Below are 24184 nucleotides of genomic sequence, written 5' to 3' on the forward strand. Positions count from 1 at the left end.
CCATGAAGTCGGGAAGTTTAACCTGTACAAAAAATTGACTGGACGCCAAGCCACAAGATGCACAAGGGTCCTGAAGCTTGGACCAGACAGAACAGACAGCGGGCCAGGTGCATAAAATGCATAATTACCAGTTTCAGCGGGCAGGGGCAGCAACGCACGAGCCACCCCACCTCGTGATTTGGCGACCCGCACCCGTCTCTTTTGCTCTCCACTGTCGCAACGACCCATTCAGGAAACTCCATTGACCAACGCGCCTTGTCGCGTCCATTCTAGACTTGTTCAACGACATCCGTCCCTTGTATCTCTTTACGTCCCCGTCTGATCCCCAGCCTTGGGTTCTGTGCCAGTTTTTAGCACATCATACTAGTCCAGCATCTTCCATCGTCCCATTGGTTCTGATCCAGTCTCGCCTCAGATTTGTCTCAGGTGGTCCAGGCTCCAGGTCCAGGTCCAGCCTTTGGCCGGGTTTTGATTCTGAACGTTCAATCGCTGGAATATGCCCGGGTTCCACACGCGAGACCATTTTTGCCAATCTCTGCAGCGGAACTCGTCTATCTTCGCCCCAATCTCACATTCTAGCAAGCATGGCGTTTGAGCCCATGTCCCTCCCCGCCGCGGGACAGCCAAATCTAACGGATGACGAGATGTTCAGCAGCTTCAACCTCAGAGGAGGCGATGGTTCACACAACATTGACGGCAACAGGCCACAAGCCCGATCACGCAGGAGAAGGGACCCTACAGCATCGGCATCACCCCAGCCAAATGCCCAAAGCAGTTCCGGATTCCAGCCTGGTGCCATTGTCCGTGTCAAACTCAAGGATTTCGTCACCTACAACGAGGCCGAGTTTTTTCTTGGTCCGAGTTTGAACATGGTCATTGGGCCCAACGGCACCGGAAAGAGCTCGCTTGTCTGTGCTATTTGCTTGGGATTAGGCTTTCCATCCAGTGTATTGGGCCGCGCCACTGCCGTCGGAGAGTTTGTAAAGCACGGAAAGGACGAAGCTAGGATCGAGGTGGAACTTCAAGGGAAACCCGGAGAGGACAACTACGTCGTCGGTCTGCTCATCATTCGAGAGACCAACAAAACAAGGTTCACCATCAACCGTGAGCAAGCGACTCACAAGGAAGTGCGCCAACTGATGAAGTCGCTACGCATCCAAATCGACAATCTTTGTCAATTCTTGCCCCAGGAAAAGGTGGCCGAGTTTGCTGGCCTCACTCCGGTCGAGTTGCTCGAAAAGACTTTGCAAGCCACCGCACCGGAAGAAATGATTGCGTGGCAAAGCGAACTGAAAGACCACTACAGGGTCCAAGCAGAAGCCCAGCGCAGTGCCGACGAGAGCGGCGAGGAGATCAAGAGATTGGAGGAGCGCCAAGCAGCTCTGCAGACTGATGTCGAGCGGCTTCGGGAAAAGGAACAGTACGAGGCCGCCATTGCCAAACTCAAAAAGCTGAAGCTTGTGGTCGCCTATAACGAGGCCCGTGAACAATTTCACGTTGAGAAAAGGAAGAAGAAGGAAGCAGAACGACGTCTGAACCAACTCCAGCGAGACTCTGCTCCATCCTTGGAGGCGGTTAATAAGAAGCAGGAATACGTGGAGGGGGTTAAAGCCGCTGTCGAAACCAGGACAGCCAGGCTAAGAGACGCCGAAAAAGATGCTGACAATGCCGCCAGAGGAATCGAGGCGGCTGAGAGCAAAGTCAGGAACCTCGCTGGTCAACTTGAAGCGGAACAAGGCGCATTTGCTGCTAGAAGACAGGAACTTGGCAAGATCCGTAAGAAGATCACCGAGTTGGAAGCCAAGCACAAACAGAACCCTAGGGATTTTGATCCAGCCGAATGGAACAGGCGGATTGTAAGTAATCCTTTCCTGACGGCGTTCGAGTGACCTTGTCACCATGCTGACACCTAACAGCGAGAGCAAGAGCATGTGATTCGCGATAAGGAACAGGAAATCGCTGAAGTGAATGATCAAGTGACGACGTTAAAAACTCAAGGGAGAGAAATAAATAGGACAATCCGAGCGGCGGAGGAGAAGATAGCGGCTCTCGATTCTCACCAGGGTCAGTTACTCAGCCAGCTGCAACAGGCTAACAGGGACGCTGCCCAGATCTGGGAATGGCTCCAGGAGAACCAGAACGTTTTTGAGAAGGAGGTCTTTGGACCCCCGATGCTGACCTGCTCCGTCAAGGATCCTCGTTATTCCAACCTGATTCAAGCCTTTCTGCAGGAGAGTGATTTCTTGTGCTTTACGTCACAGACCAGAAAGGATCACAAGACGCTCAGTGACCAAGTCATCAACAAAATGGGACTTTCCGCCACTTTGCGATGCTGCGAAGCCGACGTCGACTCCTTCAGGCGGCCTACGTCGCAGGCCGAACTCAACGCGTTTGGTCTTGACAGGTTCATCATTGACTGTCTTGAAGGTCCAAGCCCAGTACTGGCCATGTTGTGCTCCGAGAAAAAGCTTCACAGTACGGCAGTTGGACTTGCTGATATTTCGGAAGAACAATACCACAAGATCACTTTGGACGGCCGCATACGCTTTTTCGCTGCCGGAAAGCAATCCTACATGAGCAACCGCCGTGTAGAATACGGCCCCAATGCCGTATCAACTCGCGTTATGCAGGTCCGTCCGGGCAAGTTCTGGACAGACAAGCCGGTGGATGACTCCGTGAAGAGGGAGATGGAGCGTCTGAGAGATAGAGCCCGCTTCGAACGCGAGGAATTGAAACAGACACATGATGAGTTGGTAGGGCGTATGGATGTACTGCGCAACGAGATAATAACAATCAAGGATAAACTCGTACGTTACCCGGCTTTTAATTTCATGGTTCCAATCCACTGACACGCACAAACAGGAGCAAATACGAGCCGAGAAAAACGAGCTACAAAGGGAACACAGCATTTGGCAAGCTCTCCCTGACAAAATCGGTAGGTTTTCGTTGACCCGAACTAGCCATGCGTCTTGCTAACATGACTTTTAGAATCCGAGAAGAGGTCCGAGCAGGATAAGAGGCAGGAGCTCATCGAAACTCAGGCCCAACTGGCCGATCTCGAGAAGCAGCACGATCGCGCCGTTCTCAAAACGGCCGAAGCCGTTTTACAGCATCAAGCGAAACTTTCAGGCATCCGAGAGGCGTATCAGGCCCTTCAGGAAGCAAAGGTGCTTCTCATCGAAGCCCAGTCTGACTTTGAAGTGTTGAAGGAGAGGAACGCCGAGATTATCAAGAACCTGGAAGACGAGAAAAGAGCCCTGACTGAAATCTCAGGGCAAATTGCCGAGATCCGTCAGCGGGCCACCGAGGCAAAGGCAGCTGCCGAAGAAGCCCTCAGCGAGGAGGAGAGGAGTGGGGGGGAATTTTCTGCTCTGGCGAAGGCTACGACTCTAGAACAAGTTGAGAGTGATCTTAGGGCGCAGGAGACTTTGGCGGACGGCATTGAGGCCAATAACCCACATGCGCTCAAGGAGTACCAGGACTGGGCCCAGAAGATCGAACGCGAACAAGCGAACCATGAGCGCCGCGCAGCCCAGCTAGCCGACGTAAACGCCAAGATCGAAACCATCAGGAGTCAGTGGGAGCCTAGGCTGGATGAACTTGTCAGCAGGATCAACGATGCGTTCTCGTACAACTTTGAACAGATCAGCTGCGCGGGAGAAGTTGGCGTCCACAAGGACGAGGATTTCGAGAAATGGGCCATTGAAATCAAGGTCCGATTCCGGTACGTTTCCCCTTCTTCCCCTTTCCTTCTCCCTCCCGACCACTAACCCCTTTCCACCCAACAGAGCAGGCGAAGCCCTCCAACGACTTGACCAACACCGCCAATCCGGCGGCGAGCGCGCAGTCTCAACCATCTTCTACCTCATGTCCCTCCAGTCGATGGCCCAAGCCCCCTTCCGTGTCGTCGACGAAATCAACCAAGGCATGGACCCCCGCAACGAGCGCATGGTGCACGAACGCATGGTCGAGATTGCCTGCGGCGAACGTACGTCGCAGTACTTCCTGATCACGCCCAAGCTGCTGTCTGGGCTGAGGTATGACAGGCGCATGAGGGTCCATACGATCATCTCTGGCGAGCATGTCGACCCCGAGGGAACTGTCAAGATGAACTTTGGAAAGTTTGCAGCGATCCAGAGAGGATTGTTGAACAGGACGATTCCGTTTGCGAGCCAGGTGGCGAGGGATGATGCTTCGCAGGCTTCTTCGATGGTGGAGGCTTCGCAGGCTTAATAGGGCTGGATTAGAATGGGATAGAAGGGTTGGTTGTCAAAAGCAACTGATGATTTGGGGATCGGTTGTGTTGCTTCTTTTGCTATTCTGGAGTTTGGGGAGGCTTGTATAGCTGGTTGTCTGTCTACTTGATATCTTTTCAAGATCTATTCACTGTTCATCTTCCTATCTAATCATGCCTGACACTCGTGGTAAAGCAAAGACTACCTGACCCTTCTTTCGAATAGGACGATGTAAGTCGATGTTGTTGCTGTATCTACTATCAGCCCATCTGGCGATTACCTATCCTTACTCCTACTATCGGGTCTCTACCCTCTAGTATCTCTTCGAGCCTCCCTCCGAAACCACACCACTAGTTTTTTTGCCCGTAAATGTCAACAGGTAGGTAACTTGTAACTCTAGCCACCAACTCGGTGCTACATCACTACCAACGACAGAAGTATCCATGCAGGCCATGGTAGTGGTATCCATTGATCAACAGGAACAAGCGGGGAACAACCGTCATAATGGTGGATAACGCGAAAAATGCCCAGTCCGCGCCACTTGCCTGCCGAACTTGAATCTCTTCTAGTGTAGTGTAGCTGAGTGTATGTCTCCATCGGAGAACCAGAGAACATACTATAGTATCTCCGTCGGAGCTGCTCTGATGTCTAAACGCCCGATGTGGATTCTCACGTTTTGCGCCACTACGTAAATCTAGCGCACAGACAGATGACCGTCTACACTATGTACTATGCAGTAGGTCGGAAGATGGAGAAGCGGATATAGTGTACTACTGTGTGTGTTTACGTGATGATCAGCGATGGATTTGGGGGGTTGCGGATATCGGGGTTGGCAGTTTCTTGGGAGTGTAGAGTTTACAGTCTACTGACGGGGTGGACTTCTTTTCGTCTTCATGGGAATCTTTCGGGTGTCTAGATGTTCTCATTTAGACGAACACCATTTTGGGTAGATTTCGGTAAGTATGCCTCTTGTATCTCTTGGTTCTCGCTAGGGTAACGTCGTTTTTTTTCCGGATTCGTTGACCTTTATATAGGTATCCGAGTAAAAATGGGGCTGAGGGCGTCGAAATTATCGAAGGTAGGTCAGGTCAACAGTCTTCTTCGTGAGCGCTGACGGAGCCATCCAACTGTGAGACTGGAAATGTGTCGTTGACATGACATGGCCTGAGGTGCGTGTCTGTGTATGTGTTTGTGTCTTCTGTCCTCCATGTTAGGAAACTGACTTGGAATCATTGCTCACGTTCGCCAAAAGTGGAAGCTATCGAGTCACCTCATGTGTGTGTGTCGACAACGTGATCATCTCGTGAGATCTCGTACCATGTCTCCGGGGTTTATACCTAGAGATCGCAAATGACCCTTCAAGTAGGCAAAAGGCACAAACGATCCAAGTTCAAGTAGGGTCGCCAGCCAAACCTTTTGTATCCGTGTTCATGCCACTGCTTGTGGTGTGATAGTAAGATGATCCCTGTTCTAGAGTGTGAGGCGTGTTCTGTGGTCATGGTAGCCTTTGATCACGCAATTGTCCTCCAGGAACTTCCGAATACAACAACGCATGCGATAAAAGGAGGAGATATCTCGTCTCCAGTATGGACGGGAATAAGGCTGAGTGATACAGCCAGCCCTGTCCATTTGAGTTAACACTCCAGGGGAGATGGATGCTTGATTGCTCAATATAGCAAGAACCGAACAACACCTGCCAAATTTATATGCTCCTGCCTCTCTCCCGCTTGATGCTGGTTGCCTGTCTCCTGCACGTAAGGCGTACCTACCTTTACTGTAGTGCCATGTTTCCTTGCTTGCCTTGCCTTACAGACGGGGGCCAGGTGATATTGACATCCGTCTTGTGTCAAAGATATCGTCAAGTGTTTCGACTGCTTGATTCCAGTTTCACAGTCTTCCATTGATAGATCTTCATGATCCAGTCATCCCGTCAGTCCTCAGCCAGCGACCGTTGTCGAGGAACCAAAAGAGGAAATGTAATGGAAAGATGTTACTCGTCCTCGGTTGTCATATACGAAGGGGAACAAGATCTTGCTGGATCGCGATTGGTTGACTGTTCTGTACCCAAGGTCATGGATTTTGATCTCATCGTTCTAGCGCTGCTTGCTTGCTGACTAGCTACTGTACCTTGCTTTTGTTCCTTCCGGCTTCTATATCGAACGAACATAAGGGAAGGAAGGAAGGAAGGACCCTTTGTGCATGTGGGTAAGTAATGTATAGTTGCCAGTAAAGCTGCGTCCTCCCTACACGTGTAGAATAATACGCATGCTTATGCTTCCAAGAACCGCGGAAGTTGTACTCTCGTTGAAACTTCTCGTCGAGCCCAAAATAGCGAAGGCAGTCCAAGCATTACTTTGGCTGTACATATGCTATATCTCAAAATAGCAGGTGGAACGGCCCATCATAGAAAGAGACTCTTCACCATTCCCGCTTGGTTGACAAAGACGTCCATTGGACGATGACAATTAGCGAGTAACATACCCTCTTTGTATCAAGATAGATAGATAGATAAGATTGATATCGCTCGCTGCTGGAAACCTCAAGGGACAGGTGTAAGAATATCCCTGGAGATAGAAAAAAGGAATTGCAGATAGTGTTTCGCCAAATCTGAATGGTTATGAACTGCCCAAACGTCCCTGCGTCCAGGTGGTCATGCGCTGATCGGCACGCGGTGAATGGTGGACGGCCATTCCAGATCCAGCGTCCGCTTGCGATTGTGTTGATAGATGGCCCTGTGGCCACCAAGAGATAAGGGAAATCGCATCCTATCTATCTCTTTTGACGAACCAAACAAAATTGCGATGCCAGCAAACGGATAGACGTGTGTTGGTACTTTCCTTTTTGAACAAGAGAAAAAAAGGAAGTAAGCCAAGTTGCCATTAGTTATAAAGCTCGCTGATTCCCTTCTTGGTCTTGGAGATGGACAGACAAGTCTCAACAGTTCCAGCAACACTTTTACTTCACCAACTCAACCAGGAAACATCAACGAACAGCACATGATACCAGCAAAAGCATGGGATAGGAAAATGAAGGTTCAAGATCAGGGTTAGGGGTCACTTTGGAACGAGGAGGACCAAGGAGGGCATGAAGTCAACATCCAAACAACAACCACAGCATCAAGGAGAAAGGCCAAGCAGAGACAGGTCAGAACAGTCGCGAGCCACCATCCATCCAACAACAACCACAACAACAACTACCACTACAACATTGAGACCAGCAACGGAACGAACCTGTTTCCCAGCACAGGTTAATTGATGATCATCGGCCCGGATCTTTGGGAAATTTGGCCGAGAAACGCAGCTTCGGCAGCTCAAAAACAACACAACACAGCCAACCTCTTTCAACATTTTGCCTTCGTCGCATCATCAAGACCAAGCGAGAACCGTTTATCGAAGGGGGAGGAGGAGGAGGAGGGATCCAGGATCCAGCCATTGCAGAAGAAGAAGACGACGACGACCTTGACCTTGCCTTGCCGTTTTAGTTCTTCAAAACCAATGGAACCATCCATCCATCCATCCAACCACCCCAGCAGCAGCCCCTGTCGACCAACCACTTAACCCTCCTCACAAGCCTGTCGTCGTCCCCCCGCGTCCGACAACCACCCCGTGCTCTCGCCCCTGTCGGTCCCACCAGACATCGCAACCGACCACCACCACCACCACCAAATGCTGCGGAGGGTGGTGGTAGTGGTGGGTGATGTATCTTTGGATTTGGTTTGGGTCTTGGGGTGAATGTGAACCCCCACGTCGAATTTACCCCCTAATTGGTAGGTGGCCGCCCGCCGCCGCCCGTCTTTTGCCCGCCGCCCGTCTCGAATGCCCACAATGAAGGGTTTCCTAAGGAAGAGTTTACCAGCCGCTTTCGTTGCTTTTCTGCTTTTGTCGCTGTCCGTTTCCTCATCCAAATGCCGCAAGACAAGGAAAAACGCAAAATGGGCGAATAAAACAAAACTCACTTGCAACATTCCAAAGATTGCCCGAAAGAAGGGAAAGAGGATGCGACTGACTGACTGACTGACTGACTGTGACTGCAGAGAGAGCTGAGAGAACTGAGTAGGTACAGGATGAAGGATGATGATGACGCTGAGGGCCGCGGCGTGGTGCAGTGCTGGTGGTGCTGGTGGTGCTGGTGTGGTGACAAGTGGTCACCCCCTCCCCCAAAGTCAGTCGTCACTTAGTAAGGTACCCTGAATGAATCCGTCGCTAGCGTGCTCGGCTGAGGTGAATGAAGCCTTCCATTCCTCCCCCCCCCCCCCCCCTCTAACTTCTTTACAATCCGTTTCTGGACATGACTTGCGCAGCCGCGGTATGTATAATGGTGTGCACTAAGTACCATCGAACGAACTAATCAGATTCAGTTGTTCGTGAGTGCCTCTCGTGAATGAAGATGGTGGACGAACAGGTGGGATGGCAGCGAGCACTTTTGATTCCTTTACCTCCCCGTCTGACAACTTTCAAGTTGTCTCTCTTCGCATTCTTGTTCGTTCCATCATTCATTCCTACCGCACTCGTCTCGTTCGGGGAACACACCGCCTGCCAGACAGACTGGTGTCTATTCTATTGTATTCGCCAGTACGTCAACCTGCCACCTCAGCCAGCCAGCCAGCCAGCCAGCCAGCAAGCCGTTCGTTCGACAGACAGTTCGACATCCATCCCGTCCATTGACCCTACCTACCTATCAAAGGAGAAGGACTGAGGGACGGAACGAAGCAACACCAACACCAACACCACAACAGCGTTGCTGTCTGTCCTCACTCCAAATCTCCGAAGCCGGAGGTCTCCCCAAGTAGGTTTGGCGCTTGTCTTCCCACCCGTGCATGAGAGTTTGGGTTCACAAAGCTGGCGACAAGCTGGGAGTTGCACGCCCCGGTCGCAGACAGATGGGCATCACAGATGAGACCACATCGATCATAACTAGCTTCCCTTTACCTATCTCTCCAATCTATCTCTATCTATATTGCAGTTACGGTACTACTATCCCGGCAGAGATCAAGGATGGACAGGGAAACGCCGCGCACTAGTACCGCGCAACCATACTGTGACTGTGTAGCTGTACGTCGGAAGCTTGAATTGTCTTGGCGACCAGCGGGTGGTTACCTGACCTGTATAAACTATGGAGGTCAGTCCGAGATCGCTCTCTCAACTGATATCACCAGCAGCTTTGTGATTGGCTTTTTTGACAACACATTTTCGGGTTGCACGTCAAGGGGGGGGCAGCAGCTTCCGTGTCATTCTCTTGTTGTGGCAGGGCCGGTTGCGGCGGTCCCGATTTGATTTGTCTTGTCTGTCTGACATTGATCAAGTCTCGACCGGGAGAGCAACAAGTGATTCCCGCCATCGTTTTTGTCGAGATGCATGAGAGACAGCGTCAGCACGATGGTTCCGGATCCTAGGTCCTGTCAAATGTCCGTCCGTGTTGACGGGAGCCGCATCGACGGGCGGCTTCGCTCCGGAGAACAGGCACCATGGATCTCACACCTCACCCTGGTAGTGGACTCTTTCCGTGTCACTGTCTCTAGTAGCGCAATGCAGCGCTTGGTTGGTCTGGTTTAGCGCTCCAACAGTAGCACCGTAGCTGGGCATTAGTGGGTTTTTTTAAGTGCATGTTACCTGTCTCTTCCGCAGCAGGAGGAGGAGGAACCTCAAGCAAGGGAGGGATTCCGTAAAAATCCACAGCATCGGGAAATGAAGGAACGAAATTGAGGCTAGTGAGCTCTCTTGTTCCGATAGCGTATTTACCGAAGTTTGATAGGCTCTTGATAGGGTCATTGAAATGTTTATGACAGAGACTCCCAAGAGTGATGAGTGTGTGAAAAGGACTCCATACAGTATCCGTGTTTTGGAGGAGCAGGCTGTGTCCATGGTGTTTTGGTGCGCGGCTCTGAGCGCGGAAAGAGGTAAACACCTCCGTCTTCCCAACCGCCATGATGGAGTCGTCCGTTCAGGACAAGGCCTTGCCCTTGATGATCGAGGTGGTCCATAAAATGTCATGCAGAGAGAGAGAGCTCTTGGCGGATGGGCGCGGGACCGGACCCATCAGGCTTTTGGGGATGCTGTGATCGACTTCACGAGGCCTTGATGAGGCTTCAGCTCCGCGTTGGACGTTTGCGCCGCAACGTCGCTCCGGGACCAGACATCAGGGCAATTGATGGCATTCAGGGCAGCTTTGGCCACTGGATGATCATGACTTGCATCCAATATTCAGGATCAACTGTTCCACTGCCTTGGGCCCTTTCGTTTTGGCCTTCTATGACGCGTACTGCATACTGTGTAGTGTAAATATGCTTCATTAAGCTTCATTGCCGGAGTGTTTCTTGTTGCTTCTGGTGGCGCTTGGCGGCCGAGTGTCCGCCGGCATTGGCAACAGAGTCTCTTGGGTCGGCAACAACCCCGTAAGACCGTCAAGCCATAACACTCTATGGACTTGAGGATAGCAACTGCGGCGATGTTCTTCAAGTTTGCAAACAGCGAGTGTAATCACTCACGTAGTAAATAATCTTGATTTTGTGACGTCGCGAGAGCGTCTTGGCAACAAAGCTGCAGTGAGGAGGAGGAACCAAAGGCTTGGCTTTCGCACTGTTGATGCCATCGTAAGGGTCTCTGGTGGACCTCTGTTGGCCTGCATTTCGATGGCATTGTCCAATGGTCATGAATGTTGGGCGCCGTTGCCCCCGGCCAAGCCTTGGGATTACATATATTCGTACCGTAAGGCTCTTGATTGATATGTGTCTGCCTTTGCTCGTCATTGCTGAGCAGAGAGACGAGTTCTAGAATCGTGCATCGTGCCCCCTGGTAACCAAGTTGATGTGGTGGAGACGAGAAGGTGCCATTGTGCGTGACGGGCTCTCGCGCGCGCAGAAGCCTGGATGAGGCTCAATTTCATACCTAGTGGAATCCTCCTGTCACCAATGGCTGGACGAGATTGAGAAAGGTCAAGCCAAGAATGGGTAGGTAGTTTTACAATAAGCCATGACAAAAGAGGACTGGGCTCTGTATCGCGGCGCGAGGAGTCCAAGTCTCGAAGAAAACGGCGTCGGAAAGAAGGCTTTTTTTTTTCAGATGAAGGAACGAACTGAAGTACATTAGAATTGCCCTTTACAGCGCTTCAGTGCCTGCAGCCTCTGAAAGTGGATGCATTTGCGCCTGCCAATTGGACTGTTCAGTGCCTGTAAAGTGCGCGGCAGCGGCAGGGGAAAAGGGACTGGGCTGCCTGGAGCGATGGAATCCACCATTTTTCAGTGGGGGTCGCCATGCAGCTCGATGCACATGTGCTTCCGTCTGCTGCCTGGGCCCGAAGTACCCGGTACATACTTCGACCTCCATTTCACAGGCATCGCATACTATAATAATCCCTGTCAGACCACACACAAGTGGAACTCAAAAACCCCCTCGGTCTCTCGGCCAATCTGGCCGTCTACGCAACAAAAACGTTGTTAAAGATGCTGACACTACTCAAAATGTCAATGAAACCAGATGAGGAGCGCCACTTGAGACAAAGTGGGAAAGAGATCACATGTACTCGCTTCCTTCCTCAGCCCGAAGGCCGTCTGTCCAAGTCTTATTTTTACCATACTTTCGTTCGTTGTGAATCTGGGTCAAGCTAGCAGGGTGGGAAAACCATGTGGTTGCCAAATCTGACGATGAGACACTGTGACGGTGGTTTTGGTGCCGTGGTGTGTGAGAGGCGTGGGGTGGGGTGGTTTCAAAGCGGCCGCGTCCTTTGAGGAATTCCCTGCTGGGATGGATATATTGAAGTTTTGATTGACAGAATGTCGTTGAATAGCAAAGTAGTGTAGGGTAGCCTCGCTTGACGACATGCAGTGAAAGCCAAGGTGTTCCGCTGATGAGGAGACAATGAGTGAAAATGATGGGTTTTCAGTAATGTCGGTACTCAACTCAATCAACGATGAGGCGGCAGAAGAGGTGTCAATATGATATGTCAAGAGAAAGCGCGCGGGATGTCTACATTTTCGTTCTGTGCCGCATTGCAGTTCATCGTCGTAAAGTTCCTGTACTTGGCCTGGTCTTGCTGGCCATCCAGTGCGTCCCCGCTCGTGCCTACTGCGGTATATGTATCTCCTGACCTCGCCAGTGATAGGTGTTGACGCCTCCTTCACCACCGTAAATCGAACATCAGAAGTTGCCTTTTTGGATCTCGAGTCTTGACCAGGCTGACAGATCTGGATCATGCGGGCATTGCCTTCATGGCAATATTTTATGTGTGTGACAGCCATGCCGTTCTGACCATACTTCAGGGTCCTTTGCCATAAAGCATTGTACACTACATACCAAGAACTAATCTACGGCGGACACGGATCTGGTACAATACCCGACTCGAAGCTCTGGGCGTCGAACTTGTTTGAATGGCAGTTCTGTCGATCTAGGAACGCTTTTCTGATCTTTATCTTTCAAGGTCTTTACGTCCATCTCGGCCTTTCAAGGTGCTGCCAGGCCCGGGCGTCACATTGCGTCCGCTCTAGGTAACCACCCGAGCCGGGTCCTCGGAGGTATAAACCCCGTCAACATGTTCCCTTCTCAATAGCAAATCGGACTAAAGATAATTACAAACCACCAAAATCACCCACGCACTCGACGTGACCAAGGGCAAGCGGATTCATCCACGAAGTCGTGGAAATCGTTGTTGGTTACGCGGTCGCGCGGTTTTGCCGTTGCATGGTGGTTAAATTGTTAGTGACAGGGCTGCAAGCATGGCTCGGTTGAGGTCTCCACTGGCCTCGTCAGCTCCCTTGCGCATACTAGTTCAGAAGTGGCTTAGGCTAAGGAGTGGAGTCACATAGCCTCGACTTTTGCACCGACCAATCTCGTTACACGGTCTCGCTTTCACGTTCACGGAGCAGTTCATGATCCTTTTTTGAGTCCAGTGTCATTGGGTATCTCTTCACCTCACGTCTACACTATGTAAACAAGGGCCTACAATTGCCCGTCTACAGGACTCTACGAACATCCTTTGCTCGGTGAATCCGCCACGTCATTCGGTATGAGCCGATGGCTTTGGACTTTTACCTCTCATCACGAAAAAAGGAGTGCAGCTTCCAGACAGCTCTCTCACTCTCACCGACTCCCGTCGCATGCACTGCTACAGAAAGGTGCTGCGTTGTTTCAGTGAGGATTCTGATGCTGCTGCGCTTTTTGACTAGTGCCAGTTGGTTGCGCAGGGATCAAAACTTTAAATTCAGGGCCTCTTTGGCTCGTGGAAAACGCCCCGTCGAGCCGTAACAGGCAACCTGGACCTGGGCGACCACCACGATGCTACCCAGCGGATTGCCAACGTCGACAAGTGGGAGAATGAATGGCAACTGTGTACATACATACACAGAACTCTACTCACTACTCTACATACATACACTATAGGATCTAGAATTTCAGCATCTTTGCCACACAAGGACGACATGCGCAAAGGGCCGAATTCTGTCGCTGTCTCGTAAAGACGGCGAGTAAGAGACGGGTGCTGCTGATGAACCAAGACAGGCGGCGGCCAGGCGTTGCGAGAAGCCAGAAGGCCACAAACCACAAGTTCAACAACAGCCCTTTCACACACAGAAAAGAGGATGAGCGCTTTTACCATCAGGACGTTGAATTCTTGGGCGGGAATAACTCTTGGCCGACAAGTCCGCCGAAGGGCCGATGGCCGAAGCCTTTGTCTTTGGCAAGTTCATTTACCGCTAACAAAGACAAAGAGGGTTTTTTTTTTCCTCTGAATTCGTCCTGCCGATATCACAGCGAGTTCGGGCGACACTCTAGTTTAGCTGACTCTAGTGTAGTTCGGTTGTTAGTTGGTTTCGAGGAGATGTGGCCGGAGCCGTAACGGGAATCAAGACCGTGATTGTCTCTTACAAAGGAAGGAAAAGCGAGCCATAACCCCACCAAAACACTCGTACCAACACTAACTCCCCTGTTCACGCTGGAAGAAGCCGAGGCCACTACCGCGTGTGCAATCTCGTGGGATGGGACATCAACTCCTCGCTCTGCTGACGGAGTTAAACCGAAGAGGGCTTGTTGCGTCGGAGGCCAAGAGCTAAACAGAGACAAACTACACAGTAAGAGTTGTTGTTTGAGACTTGCTACTCTTGAGATCATCACGTCAGGAGCCTTCAATACCACCTAGGAAGAAAGTCCAGCCCCCCTTGGGCTCGCATCGAGAGAGACGTATTGAATACTGGAAGCGTTGAACACATACCCCTCTTTGCCTGGCCGAACACCTATCCATCTCCTCCCCTCTCATCGTCGTCGTCAACTTAACATATCACTTCCTCTAGTCTGCCTTGTCTGAACCGAGTCTGGGCATGGAACGGCGAGGCATGGCATGTAACAGACTACATGGGCAGATGTTAGTGCGGCTTATACGGGCAACAACACAAAGGGTCACGATTTCACTTTTGAGTTTTGCCGTAGACGACGTTGACAGACACGGGCTGAGACGGGCTGGCCTGGACAGCAATTCCCCGTCTCCGCCGTACCTGGAGCCGAAGGGGGCCTGAGGGGCTTACACTACTACTACTGTACATAGTAGACTCTGGTGTAGCTGGAGTGGAGACGGGAATTGACGACGGGATGATTTCACTTGTTGATTGCACGTCTCTTGAACAACGACATCGATGCTTGGGTGCTGCTCGGGAACAGTTCGGGCAATTATAACTTGCCTCTATAATGTAGGTAGTAACTAGCAACACGGTATTGTCGTCACATTCGCCCTCATCCTGATCATTTCTGTCTTGTTGCGGTTGTCGCCGCTGACTTCTGAATGCAACGCCCGAAAGGAACCCATCTGCAACCCCCACAGGTAAAACGGCATCCCGGAGCCGGCCCTGGAATCTCTTCAACCCACACAACCTCACCTTGCGGCCCTTGACGGCTTCGTTTGCTCCTCAGAGACATAACAAGAAAGAACCCCGGTCCAAGGCTCCAAGCAAAGTGTAGTCAGCGCTTATACTATCAAATCTTTCTTTGGCATCTGTTTCACTTTGACACGGATATTTCCATGCCCCCATGTCCATTGTCAACTGCGAACAGTCAGTCATCCGAAGACTGGAGAATGACTGAACTCGACAAGAACTGAAAGTGGACAATGAGAGCGTTCTGTGTACTGTGTACATTTGGCTTAGCGGGCTTTGACAGGGGCTGGCAAGTACCGTGTACTGTGTATACTGCACCATGGACCATTTGTACTTCCGTCCACTGGCGAGACTTGGGACTCGGTTCGCTAGCGTCCCGGCGTGCCGCACTTTTTCTCCAGTGGGCATTCCGTTGTGGAGTAGTCGCGGTGGGCAGCACAACTTCTGACTGGTCTGCTCCGAGTTGCCGAGTGGGCTTTTTTTCTTTTTTGGTGGTCGGCGGCGGGCGTGTGCGGGCGCATGCGTCCCGAACATTGTGAGAAATTGGAAGTACTAAGGTATGTAGTAGGTGGGTGGCTCCGGCTCTGCAGAAGACGGGACTCGAGCAGCCTGGGCAGTCGAACCTACTCCTCACTGGGGCAGTCAATTGAGCCAGAGAACCGAACGACGGATGAAACCTCACAAAGGCTGGCTGCCCCGTGCGCTGAGCAGCAAGTGGAAGCACTGCAGTCACCACCCGAACGTGGGGAAACTTTCCCTTCCACAACTACCTCTAATCCACTTTGTGCCTCTACTCCTCTACCCTGACTGGACCGGAGGAGTTCTTGCTGTGGTATGGTTCCTCTTCGGCTGCTGCAACTGCTGCTGCCGCTGCCGCTTGGCTACCGTAATCCACGTTCCCTGCTGCTGAGCCGTCCTGGCAACTGTGCGTGCTGCTACACGCTACCACCACTAGTTCCAACGCCCCAAAAGTTTTGGACCTACGACGGCCGGGGACTACGTACCTCTGCTGGAGCCCATCGCCTCCATCTTGGAAGATCCAGGAACCTCCACTACGACGGAAAGTCAATTTCACACACAGTCATCGGCTGCCATCTACTTGGTTGTCCAAACTATAGCTGGAACAACTCCTGTGTTGGTCGTCGTCGCCGTCGCCGTCGCAGTTCACAGTCACGTTCCAATTCACGCTGTTCGAAAGAGAGAGAGAGAGAAAGCGCAGTCGAGACTGACCGTCCGTGACCAGCTTCTTTGACCTCTCCTCGCCTCTAGGTCCTTAGTACACTACACTACATACCTGCCTACGTACCTCTAGGTAGCCCACGCCCTTTCGCTGTCACCTGTCGGTCCTTCCACCCCACGACCCGGAATCCCTTCCCCTCCTCCACCTCTCAGACTCTTTCCCTCAGACACGCAGAGTCAAGGTCAACCGCCAACGTCTCATCCTCCAACCCACCCCCGGCAGGTCTCGCTCCTCCTTCCAGTTCCTCTGTGCGACAATGGCGGCCAGCACCACAACCCCAACCGCCACGACAAGGCCGTTTTTCACCATGAATCCCACGACAACAGAGCACGACTTTCGCTTCCCGCGCAGGCCAGGTGATTCCATGGCCGGCACCGGACTTGGGGGTGCCGCCATGTCATCGTCCTCAGCCAACAACAACCACAACCAGCACCACCCCATGAGCGCATTCAACCACCACCACCACCACAATGCTGCTGGCAGTGCCCGTGGCCGTGATAGCGACGGTCGCCCCAGCAGCAGCAACAACAACACCAGCAACGGCTTTGTGGCCAACATCAACCACCAGAGCAGTAGTAACAACAACATCAGTAAAAACATACCTCCTCCCACCAGTGACTACCACACCCAGTCGGCATCCAACGGCGCCGCAGCCTATGATCTGCTCCGCTCGTCCGCTTTCCCGCCTTTTCAGGACGGCCTGGCTGGCATGACCCAGAGCCCGGACGAGATGCAGAAACAGGACCCGCTGGCTACCCAGGTCTGGAAATACTTTGCTAAGACCAAGCTGGCCCTGCCCAACCAGGAGCGCATGGAGAACTTGACTTGGCGAATGATGGCCAAGCCGCTGCAGACCTATCGCAGGCAAATGGAGACTGACCGGTATGTTTTGAAAAGAGAGACTATTTAAGAGACGTCGTGTGTTGTTCGCGAGCGTCTGGCCAGCAAGCTAATTATAATTGCATGTGTTGCAACAAAAAGGACACACCGTTTTTCGGAATCAGCCCCTCAAAAATCGACCAGCGGCATCGCGCGATTGCGCAAGTCCTCGGAGCAGACCCAATCCCAGGGGTCTGACCTCATGAACCTGGACGATTTCATCAACGGCGAAAACATAAGCACGCCAGCCGGCCTGTCTCTTGCGCCTTCGCCCGAAACATCCTCCAAAATGGCCGACGACCGAACTGCTCACCACTCGACGGCTTCAGCTATCCCTATCAAGGCTCGCAAAGACCAGCAATCTCAGCACATGATCCCTCAGTCCGTCCCTGCCGCCCTGCACCACCCAAGGATGCAGACCGAATTTGGCTATCTTCCTCGACACCTTCGCAAAACCAGCATCGACGAGACGAGCAAACGCGTGAGTAGCTTTTTTCTGTTATCAGTCTCGCCTGTTGATCTGGTGTAATCTGGTCTGATATAATTATCCTTTGTCTAGAACCCGAACCGCAAACGCCCCGCCGATTTCTCTCCCCACGTCTCCGCGGTGACTCCTAGCTACGTGACCAACGGCCTCGACGCCGATACTGATCTCCATGATTACTCGCTTGATCATACGAGTCATGACGGCTTGCCGCCGCAAACCGCCCCTTCTTCGGTTCCCTACGCTCTCGATACCGTCGGCCTCGATGCTGATACCTTCATCACCTCTGCCGGTCCCTTCCAGCAGAACTTCTCTTTCTCGCCGTCCACGTCACCGATGGTTAGCCACGATCCATTTACCGCCATGTTTGGCCCCAACAACTCTTCTATGCACAGCGGCCCTATCAATGGCAACAACTTTTACTCGCCCCCTGCCTCCGCATTCCAGTCGACTGCCTCTACGCCTCATCCTATGAACGAGGGGGGTGATAACTTTTACTTTGGTGTCGATATGCGCCGCGCTCGCCAGCAGCCTTATCAGCCAGGAAACCATGGAATGGGCAACGCCATGGCTCACCAGTTCCCCTATGCCGGTAACGGTAACATGATGTTCCCGGCGTCTTCGGCTGGCCAGGATCCGACGCCTTCCTTTGCGGCTCCGAACTCGTTTAGCGGCCACATTGACCCCACCCAAGTGTTCCATAACGAACAAGCAGTCCGATCACCAGGCATGAGTGTTTTGCAAGACAGTCTATTCACATTCGGAGCAGAATCTGATGGAGACGAGGAGGATGGTGGCGCATTTGCCGATCGCAATCTATCGATTTCTCATGACTTTTCTTCCCAGGGCATGGAGGAACCGGCATTTGACTCGCCATCTATGGGATGGGATCCGTCTCTACCTGGAAATTTCAGCACGCAGGCGGCGAGGTATCCGGGTGGCCCCCCGCGAAAACAGGTTACGATTGGCGCTACAACAACCGATTATGTTGATAACACTGGAGAATGGGATGGAAGCGGTCTTCCCAGGTCTCAGTCGCAGTCATTCCGTCAGAGCGACCTGCGTAAAGGGAAGATGTCTAGGACGGCATCGACCCCAGGTCTGTCCGCTAGAATGAACCCGTTCGAGAGGCTTGCGCAGTCTGCCTCCCACTCGCCACCTGCCGACGTAGGTCGTTCGTCTGGTCTTTCCTCGGTACCGGCAAGCCGGCCTTCATCCCCTCCTCCTGGAGCAAAGCAAGGTTCGACAACGAACTTGCAGGGCGCAGCTGGAAACTCGACAGACACACCAACAACTTGCACCAACTGCTTTACGCAAACGACCCCATTGTGGCGCCGTAACCCAGATGGACAACCCCTCTGCAACGCTTGTGGCTTGTTTTTGAAGCTCCATGGTGTCGTGAGACCGCTAAGTTTGAAGACAGATGTTATCAAGAAACGGAACCGCGGTTCGGGAGCGAGCCTGCCTGTGGGCGGTACGAGCACGCGGTCCAAGAAGAATGCAAGCATGAGTGCAGCGGCTCGGAAGAACTCGACTTTGTCCATTACCTCCAACGCCAACAACCAACCACCCGCCCAGGTGGCGACACCGCCGGCTCAGCAGCAAGTCCGTGCCAGCAGTGTCAACGAGAGCGAAAGCCCTGCGAGTGGCCCCGCTTCGGGTGGTAACACTGCGGGTAGTACCCCCACGAGTTATCACGGGAGCACGGGCTCTACGAGTGGTGCTGTGGGTGGAAAGAGTGTGATACCCATTGCGTCCGCGCCGCCCAAGAGTGCGCCGGGACCTGGGGCTGGTTCAATGTCTCGCCGCGATACGATTAGCTCGAAACGCCAGAGGCGTCACAGCAAGAGCGCCGGAAGCGATCAGCCTGTCAGTGCCGGAGCTGTCAGCAGCAGCGGAATGGACGTTGATAGTCCCGCCAACTCGACAGGATCTAATGAAACAATGCCCACCTTCAACCCCGGCGGTGCCTTTTCTGGGCTTCCCCCAACGACTCAGAGTAGCCTTGGCTTCGGCAATGGGTATATCAACACCCCTCGTCCCATGGTTGGGCCTGGCGGTATGATGGGAATGCCGAACGGCCAAGCTGGTCAGATGATGGGTGCGAGCAGCAGCAGTGGGCCTGGTAGCGGTCCTTCTCGTACTGGAGCCGAGTGGGAATGGCTCACAATGAGTCTCTAATGTGGAGGTCACGACACATGCGACATCGTTTTATGTTTTATTATTATGACACGCTTCTCGCGATATATTTCATTTTTTTGGATGGCTTCCTCTGTTAGTCTCTTATGTTATGGATTTTTCTTTGAGTGTTGCAGCAATCGGGGGCTTTGGAATTCACACAAGGCAATGGGGCATTATGGTGTGGCAATGGCATAGACGGTCTTGATTTTTGCTTTTTACTCTGGCCGGGGGAAACGGTACGGCTGTTGAAGCTGTCAAGTTTCGAAGGACAGCTTTTCTAAACATTTCTCCCCCGCACGTCTTATTTCCTGGTACACAAAGCGTTGATAGAAGAAGGAGCCGGGCTGATGAGGATGGGAAGAGGGGCCCAGGAGGGGCGGGGAAAGATGGAGATGGGAAGCTGGGAACGCGCACATGCATTTCAACAAGACACCATTGCCAGCGATTGTCGGCCGGGAAGTCTAGTCTCTCGACCATGAAAGTGCTATGAGGACACCCGGCTGTTGAACGAAGAAGAGCGCGATGACAGCAGAAGATAAAGGGCAAAGGCAAACCAAGGCAACTTCGGGGTGGAGCATACATCTGCTTTGGGTGTTCTTTGGTGGACGAAGTCGACAATTGGAGAGAAGAAGAGAAGGAAGCAGATGACATGATGGGGATGAGACTTGACGGAACGAGCCTCGCTACTGTTTATACCGACTTACTAGCGATGCTTGCTTTGACGCTCTCGATGATGTGGATGGCTGCTGGGCTGAATTTTCAAGTCCCGCGCGTCTACGCTTTTTGTCCATATACGAGAAAGATGATGATACCCGGAATTTTTCTTTTTCAAGCTTGGCTCTTCTTTCCTGGCTGGATTGTTGTTTACGATAGGCAGATACCATCAATGGAGAATAGTAAGCATGCAAATCTGACGTTGCCTCCAATGGTCACCACTGCTGTTCAACATGAAGACCACAAATTCACAAGGGTAAAATGGCCACTGTACGTGTTTGGAAAAGCTTGATTATGTCAAAAACCAAGATGGAAAAGTCTTGACCGTAGGTCAGTTAATCTGCAATGAAGGGCAAGGCTATTAAGGTTTGCAGAAGATGTTCTTTTCTTTTTGAGTCTGAGCCCTTAAATCCCGCCCGGGCATCCAGTGAAGAGACGGTGAGTTCCTTCCGAAGTTGCAAAAGAGTTCATAACTCCATGGTAGGTAAGGTATGTATCACTTGTATGTATAGATGAAACACAGGACGGGGTGGACCGTTTACCCCCCACAGCGACTTTTTTTCCAAGAAGCAGCAATTCGTATAATTCTTTCCTTCCGCCCTCAACATTACCTCCTTGAGCCTATTGCTCCTTCCTACAAAAGTCGGACACTAGATTATAACCTTCTTTAGTCCATACCGCTTTCCTCATCAACCCGCAATCCCCGCACCCGTCGTCCTACCTTCGATCTACATCTCCCTCCTCCATCTCATCCCTCAACACTTTTTCCCTTTCCTCTCTCAATCTATACAATTCCATTTCTATACTCCGTATACGCTCTTGAGTCCTAGTGATGCGCTCTACCACTGAGCCATGCGGGCTTGATGATTATGTTGGCTTGGTTGTGGTCTCTTATCCCTCATTACCCACGGGGACCGAAGCCAACCACTACGTTGCCCGACGTAGGTGTTCATAGGTAATTGGAGATTGGAGGTTGAGGCACCCGGACCTGGGGCTGCGACAGGGTATGTATGGAGTGAGCACGGGAGATAGGTTTGTCTTTGGAATGCAATTAGGGATGGATGTGCCGTGTCTGACGCCGTGGGCTCGGGTGTTGATCAGAACAAACTGGTTAGTGAAAGGGGCTATGCTTCATCATGATCAATGCTTCATATTTCCAAACCCGATCTAACATAAGATGCCACCCCGTCACCCCGTTCATGATCAACAACCCCCAGTACCGTCCCCGACAGGCAGTCACGAGGTGCGCACCGATCGGAATCCCAGCCATACTCGCCAGACTAATCAAGGTGTATAACGTGCCGAAGAACTGCCCGAACCCAATATCTTTCCTTTCTTTCTCATCATCACGGACAAGAGAAGAAGAAGAAGAAACCAAAACAGGTTCCACCCCCAGAACCGCGCCGCTAGATAAACCAAACAGAACAGCAAAGGCAGTGAATCGCGAAGAAGACATGCCTGTTCGTCCTGGGTGGAGGAGGGGCGGTAGCAAGATCGCTAGGAGGACAATTGTGGCGAGGAGGGAGAAGAGGATGGTTGTGTTGAAGGGGCCGAGGCCTTTTGGTATTCTGCCGATGTTGGATTGGAGACGCGTGGTGGAGGGGGAAAAGGGAAAGCCGGAAGATAAAAGACCGGCGAGAAGGCGGCCAGAGATGGAGGAGATGTTGACTACGAGCGTGGTGGTGCGGAAGGTGGAGGAAAGGGAGTAGCCTTGGGAATAAAGAGAAGTGGCGGAGAGGTAGGTGGTTGTTGTGTAGATTGAGAGGTGGATTAGGAGGAGAGAGAGGAAGAGGAGGGTGTAAGAGGGAGACAAGAAGAAGGGGGTTAGGGAGGGGTGGATTGTGCTGCTGGGTTTTGTTGTTGTTGTTGTTGTTGTTGTCATCAAGGAGGGGTTTGCTGATGCTGATGATGATGAGGGGCCGCTGGCAGCCATGGACGTGGTAGAATCAGCAGAGCCGGGTGGTGATGACTTCTTCCTCTTCCCCGGCGAAGATAAAGTAGGGGATGTCGGTACCGAAGGGGCAGGTGACCTCACAGAAGGAGGAGAGCGGATCAAGAAGTTGGCGATGACGGCCAGGAAGAAGCAGATGAGTCCCAAGGTACGGATAGTCCATGGCCAACTGACCTCGTGGAAGAGGTTTCGAGTGGCATAAGGGAAGACGATGCCGGCCGTGGGACCGGCGGTGGTGGCAAGGCTGGTCGCAAAAGTGTAGTATCGCGGAGAGCGGCCGAAGAATTGGTGGATGGTAACGAGAGAGGGGATGAAGAGGAAGGTGGACGTTAGGCCGGAAAGGATGCCGAAGGCAAGGAGAATGGCCCATGTTTCTGTTTTTTTTTTACCATCGTTAGTGCCATGTCACTTTTACTGTCCTGTCCATGATTCCCGTCTTTTCAGCCCTCACTTCATAGTTTTTCTTCTCATCAAGGTGATTTGCGACTCGTCCTCTCACACCTCCCACACCTCTTGAATGTTCCCTAACCCCCAGCAACAGGGGAAAAAATGAAAGAAAGAATTGGACTCACCACTCCTGCAAGCCAGCACCACCGTTCCCACCCCCAAAAACACGGTCCCGCTCAAGACCATATACCGCGCCCCAAACCGGTCTGACAACGGGCCCACGTACATCCCCAAACCCAAACTAACCACGAAGTAGAGAGAGAAAACCCAAGCGAAGGTGCCGTCGCTGATGCTCGCCACTTGCTCGTTTTCCCCCGACAGATAGCTCTGGCATATCGACAACACAGTCAAAAGCCCAAAGGCTGCGAAAATGGCCAGCCAGGCGCCGAAGACAGTGAGCCAGGATCGGAGGGCGTATTTTCCCGTCATGAGGGTATCGTCTTCTACGAGGTTGGGGTCTTCGTGGTGATGGCGAGAAGGGGGATTCACACGGGGGGTCAGAGGGGTGAGGGAGTCGATGGAGGAGGATTGGTGGTGGTGATTTTCGGCTGATGGTCGGCTGCTGCTTGCGTTACTGCTGCTAGGTTCAGGGTCATCGTGGCCATCTAAGAGTGGGACGACTTGGGCCTTTCGCGAGGCGGCGGTTTCTGGCATTTTGGGTGTGATGTCTTTTAGGGTCGGGTCTGTGGTGCTGTTGCCTCTGGAAATGGAGGCTGTTGGTGGCGGTTCTGTGATCGGCACTGATTTCGAGTTGTTGGGTGAGGTCTGTTCGAGATCCAATGTCAACTCTGGGGTCTTGCTGTCCGCGCCTGGCGGGCGATGAGGGAAGGGACTGTTGGTCATGGATTCGGTGATGAGTGGAACTGAATGTTTCCTCGACAAGGACGAAAGGGAAAAGAAAACAAGAACGTCTTGTAAGGACGTCCCTATGTCGAGTTCACAGACTCGAGGGGGACAACCAAATGCTGAAACACTTTAAACAGAAACGAAACGGGAAATGGTTGTTACCTGTCACAGCACGATAGAACGAGATCAAACACGGCTGTTTTGTTTGCTCTATGGTCTAGAATAGTACGTAGGCAGCTATGAAGAAAAATCTCCACAATATCGCGCCGCTGACGAGGGGAACGTGGTGATCGGCAAAGAAAGGAAGAAAAAAAAAAGGGTCCAGAGCTTGTATGCGCCCACTTTGGATACTCCC

The 24184-nt window shown here is 52.2% G+C and overlaps 4 protein-coding genes across 5 annotated transcripts; 2 read left to right on the plus strand and 2 right to left on the minus strand.

Moving 5' to 3' along the window:
- The first annotated feature begins 226 nt into the window (after window positions 1–226).
- On the plus strand, window positions 227–4909 carry NCU09065 (hypothetical protein). Its single transcript, XM_958700.2, has 5 exons — window positions 227–1856; window positions 1917–2807; window positions 2863–2935; window positions 2989–3724; window positions 3789–4909. Exons 1-5 carry the CDS (start codon window positions 585–587, stop codon window positions 4231–4233), a joined length of 3417 nt encoding a protein of 1138 aa, XP_963793.1. The 5' UTR covers window positions 227–584; the 3' UTR covers window positions 4234–4909.
- A 9016-nt stretch (window positions 4910–13925) lies between these two features.
- NCU09066 (hypothetical protein) lies at window positions 13926–14937 on the minus strand. Its single transcript, XM_011394922.1, has 2 exons — window positions 14630–14937; window positions 13926–14568 (listed from the first exon to the last, which is right to left on the minus strand). Exon 2 carries the CDS (start codon window positions 14330–14332, stop codon window positions 13970–13972), a length of 363 nt encoding a protein of 120 aa, XP_011393224.1. The 5' UTR covers window positions 14333–14568; window positions 14630–14937; the 3' UTR covers window positions 13926–13969.
- Window positions 14938–15822: 885 nt separating this feature from the next.
- Window positions 15823–20890, plus strand: nit-2 (nitrate nonutilizer-2). The gene is made up of 3 exons (XM_958703.3): window positions 15823–17209; window positions 17309–17687; window positions 17766–20890. The coding sequence occupies exons 1-3, from the start codon at window positions 16584–16586 to the stop codon at window positions 19869–19871; spliced, it is 3111 nt and encodes a 1036-aa protein (XP_963796.3). The 5' UTR covers window positions 15823–16583; the 3' UTR covers window positions 19872–20890.
- Window positions 20891–21696: 806 nt separating this feature from the next.
- NCU09069 lies at window positions 21697–24183 on the minus strand (the record flags this gene model as incomplete). 2 transcript variants are annotated; one of them, XM_011394923.1, is made up of 3 exons in its annotated part: window positions 23992–24183; window positions 23109–23748; window positions 21697–22910 (listed from the first exon to the last, which is right to left on the minus strand). In XM_011394923.1, exons 2-3 carry the CDS (start codon window positions 23635–23637, stop codon window positions 21697–21699), a joined length of 1743 nt encoding a protein of 580 aa, XP_011393225.1. In that variant the 5' UTR covers window positions 23638–23748; window positions 23992–24183. The 2 variants fall into 2 exon arrangements, with proteins under 2 accessions (XP_011393225.1, XP_011393226.1); XM_011394924.1 differs by lacking the exon at window positions 23992–24183 and having other exon boundaries at window positions 23109–23991.
- Between the last annotated feature and the right edge of the window lies 1 nt (window position 24184).

Source organism: Neurospora crassa, linkage group I, assembly GCF_000182925.2.
Source record: "Neurospora crassa OR74A linkage group I, whole genome shotgun sequence".
Taxonomy (NCBI): Eukaryota; Fungi; Ascomycota; class Sordariomycetes; order Sordariales; family Sordariaceae; genus Neurospora; species Neurospora crassa.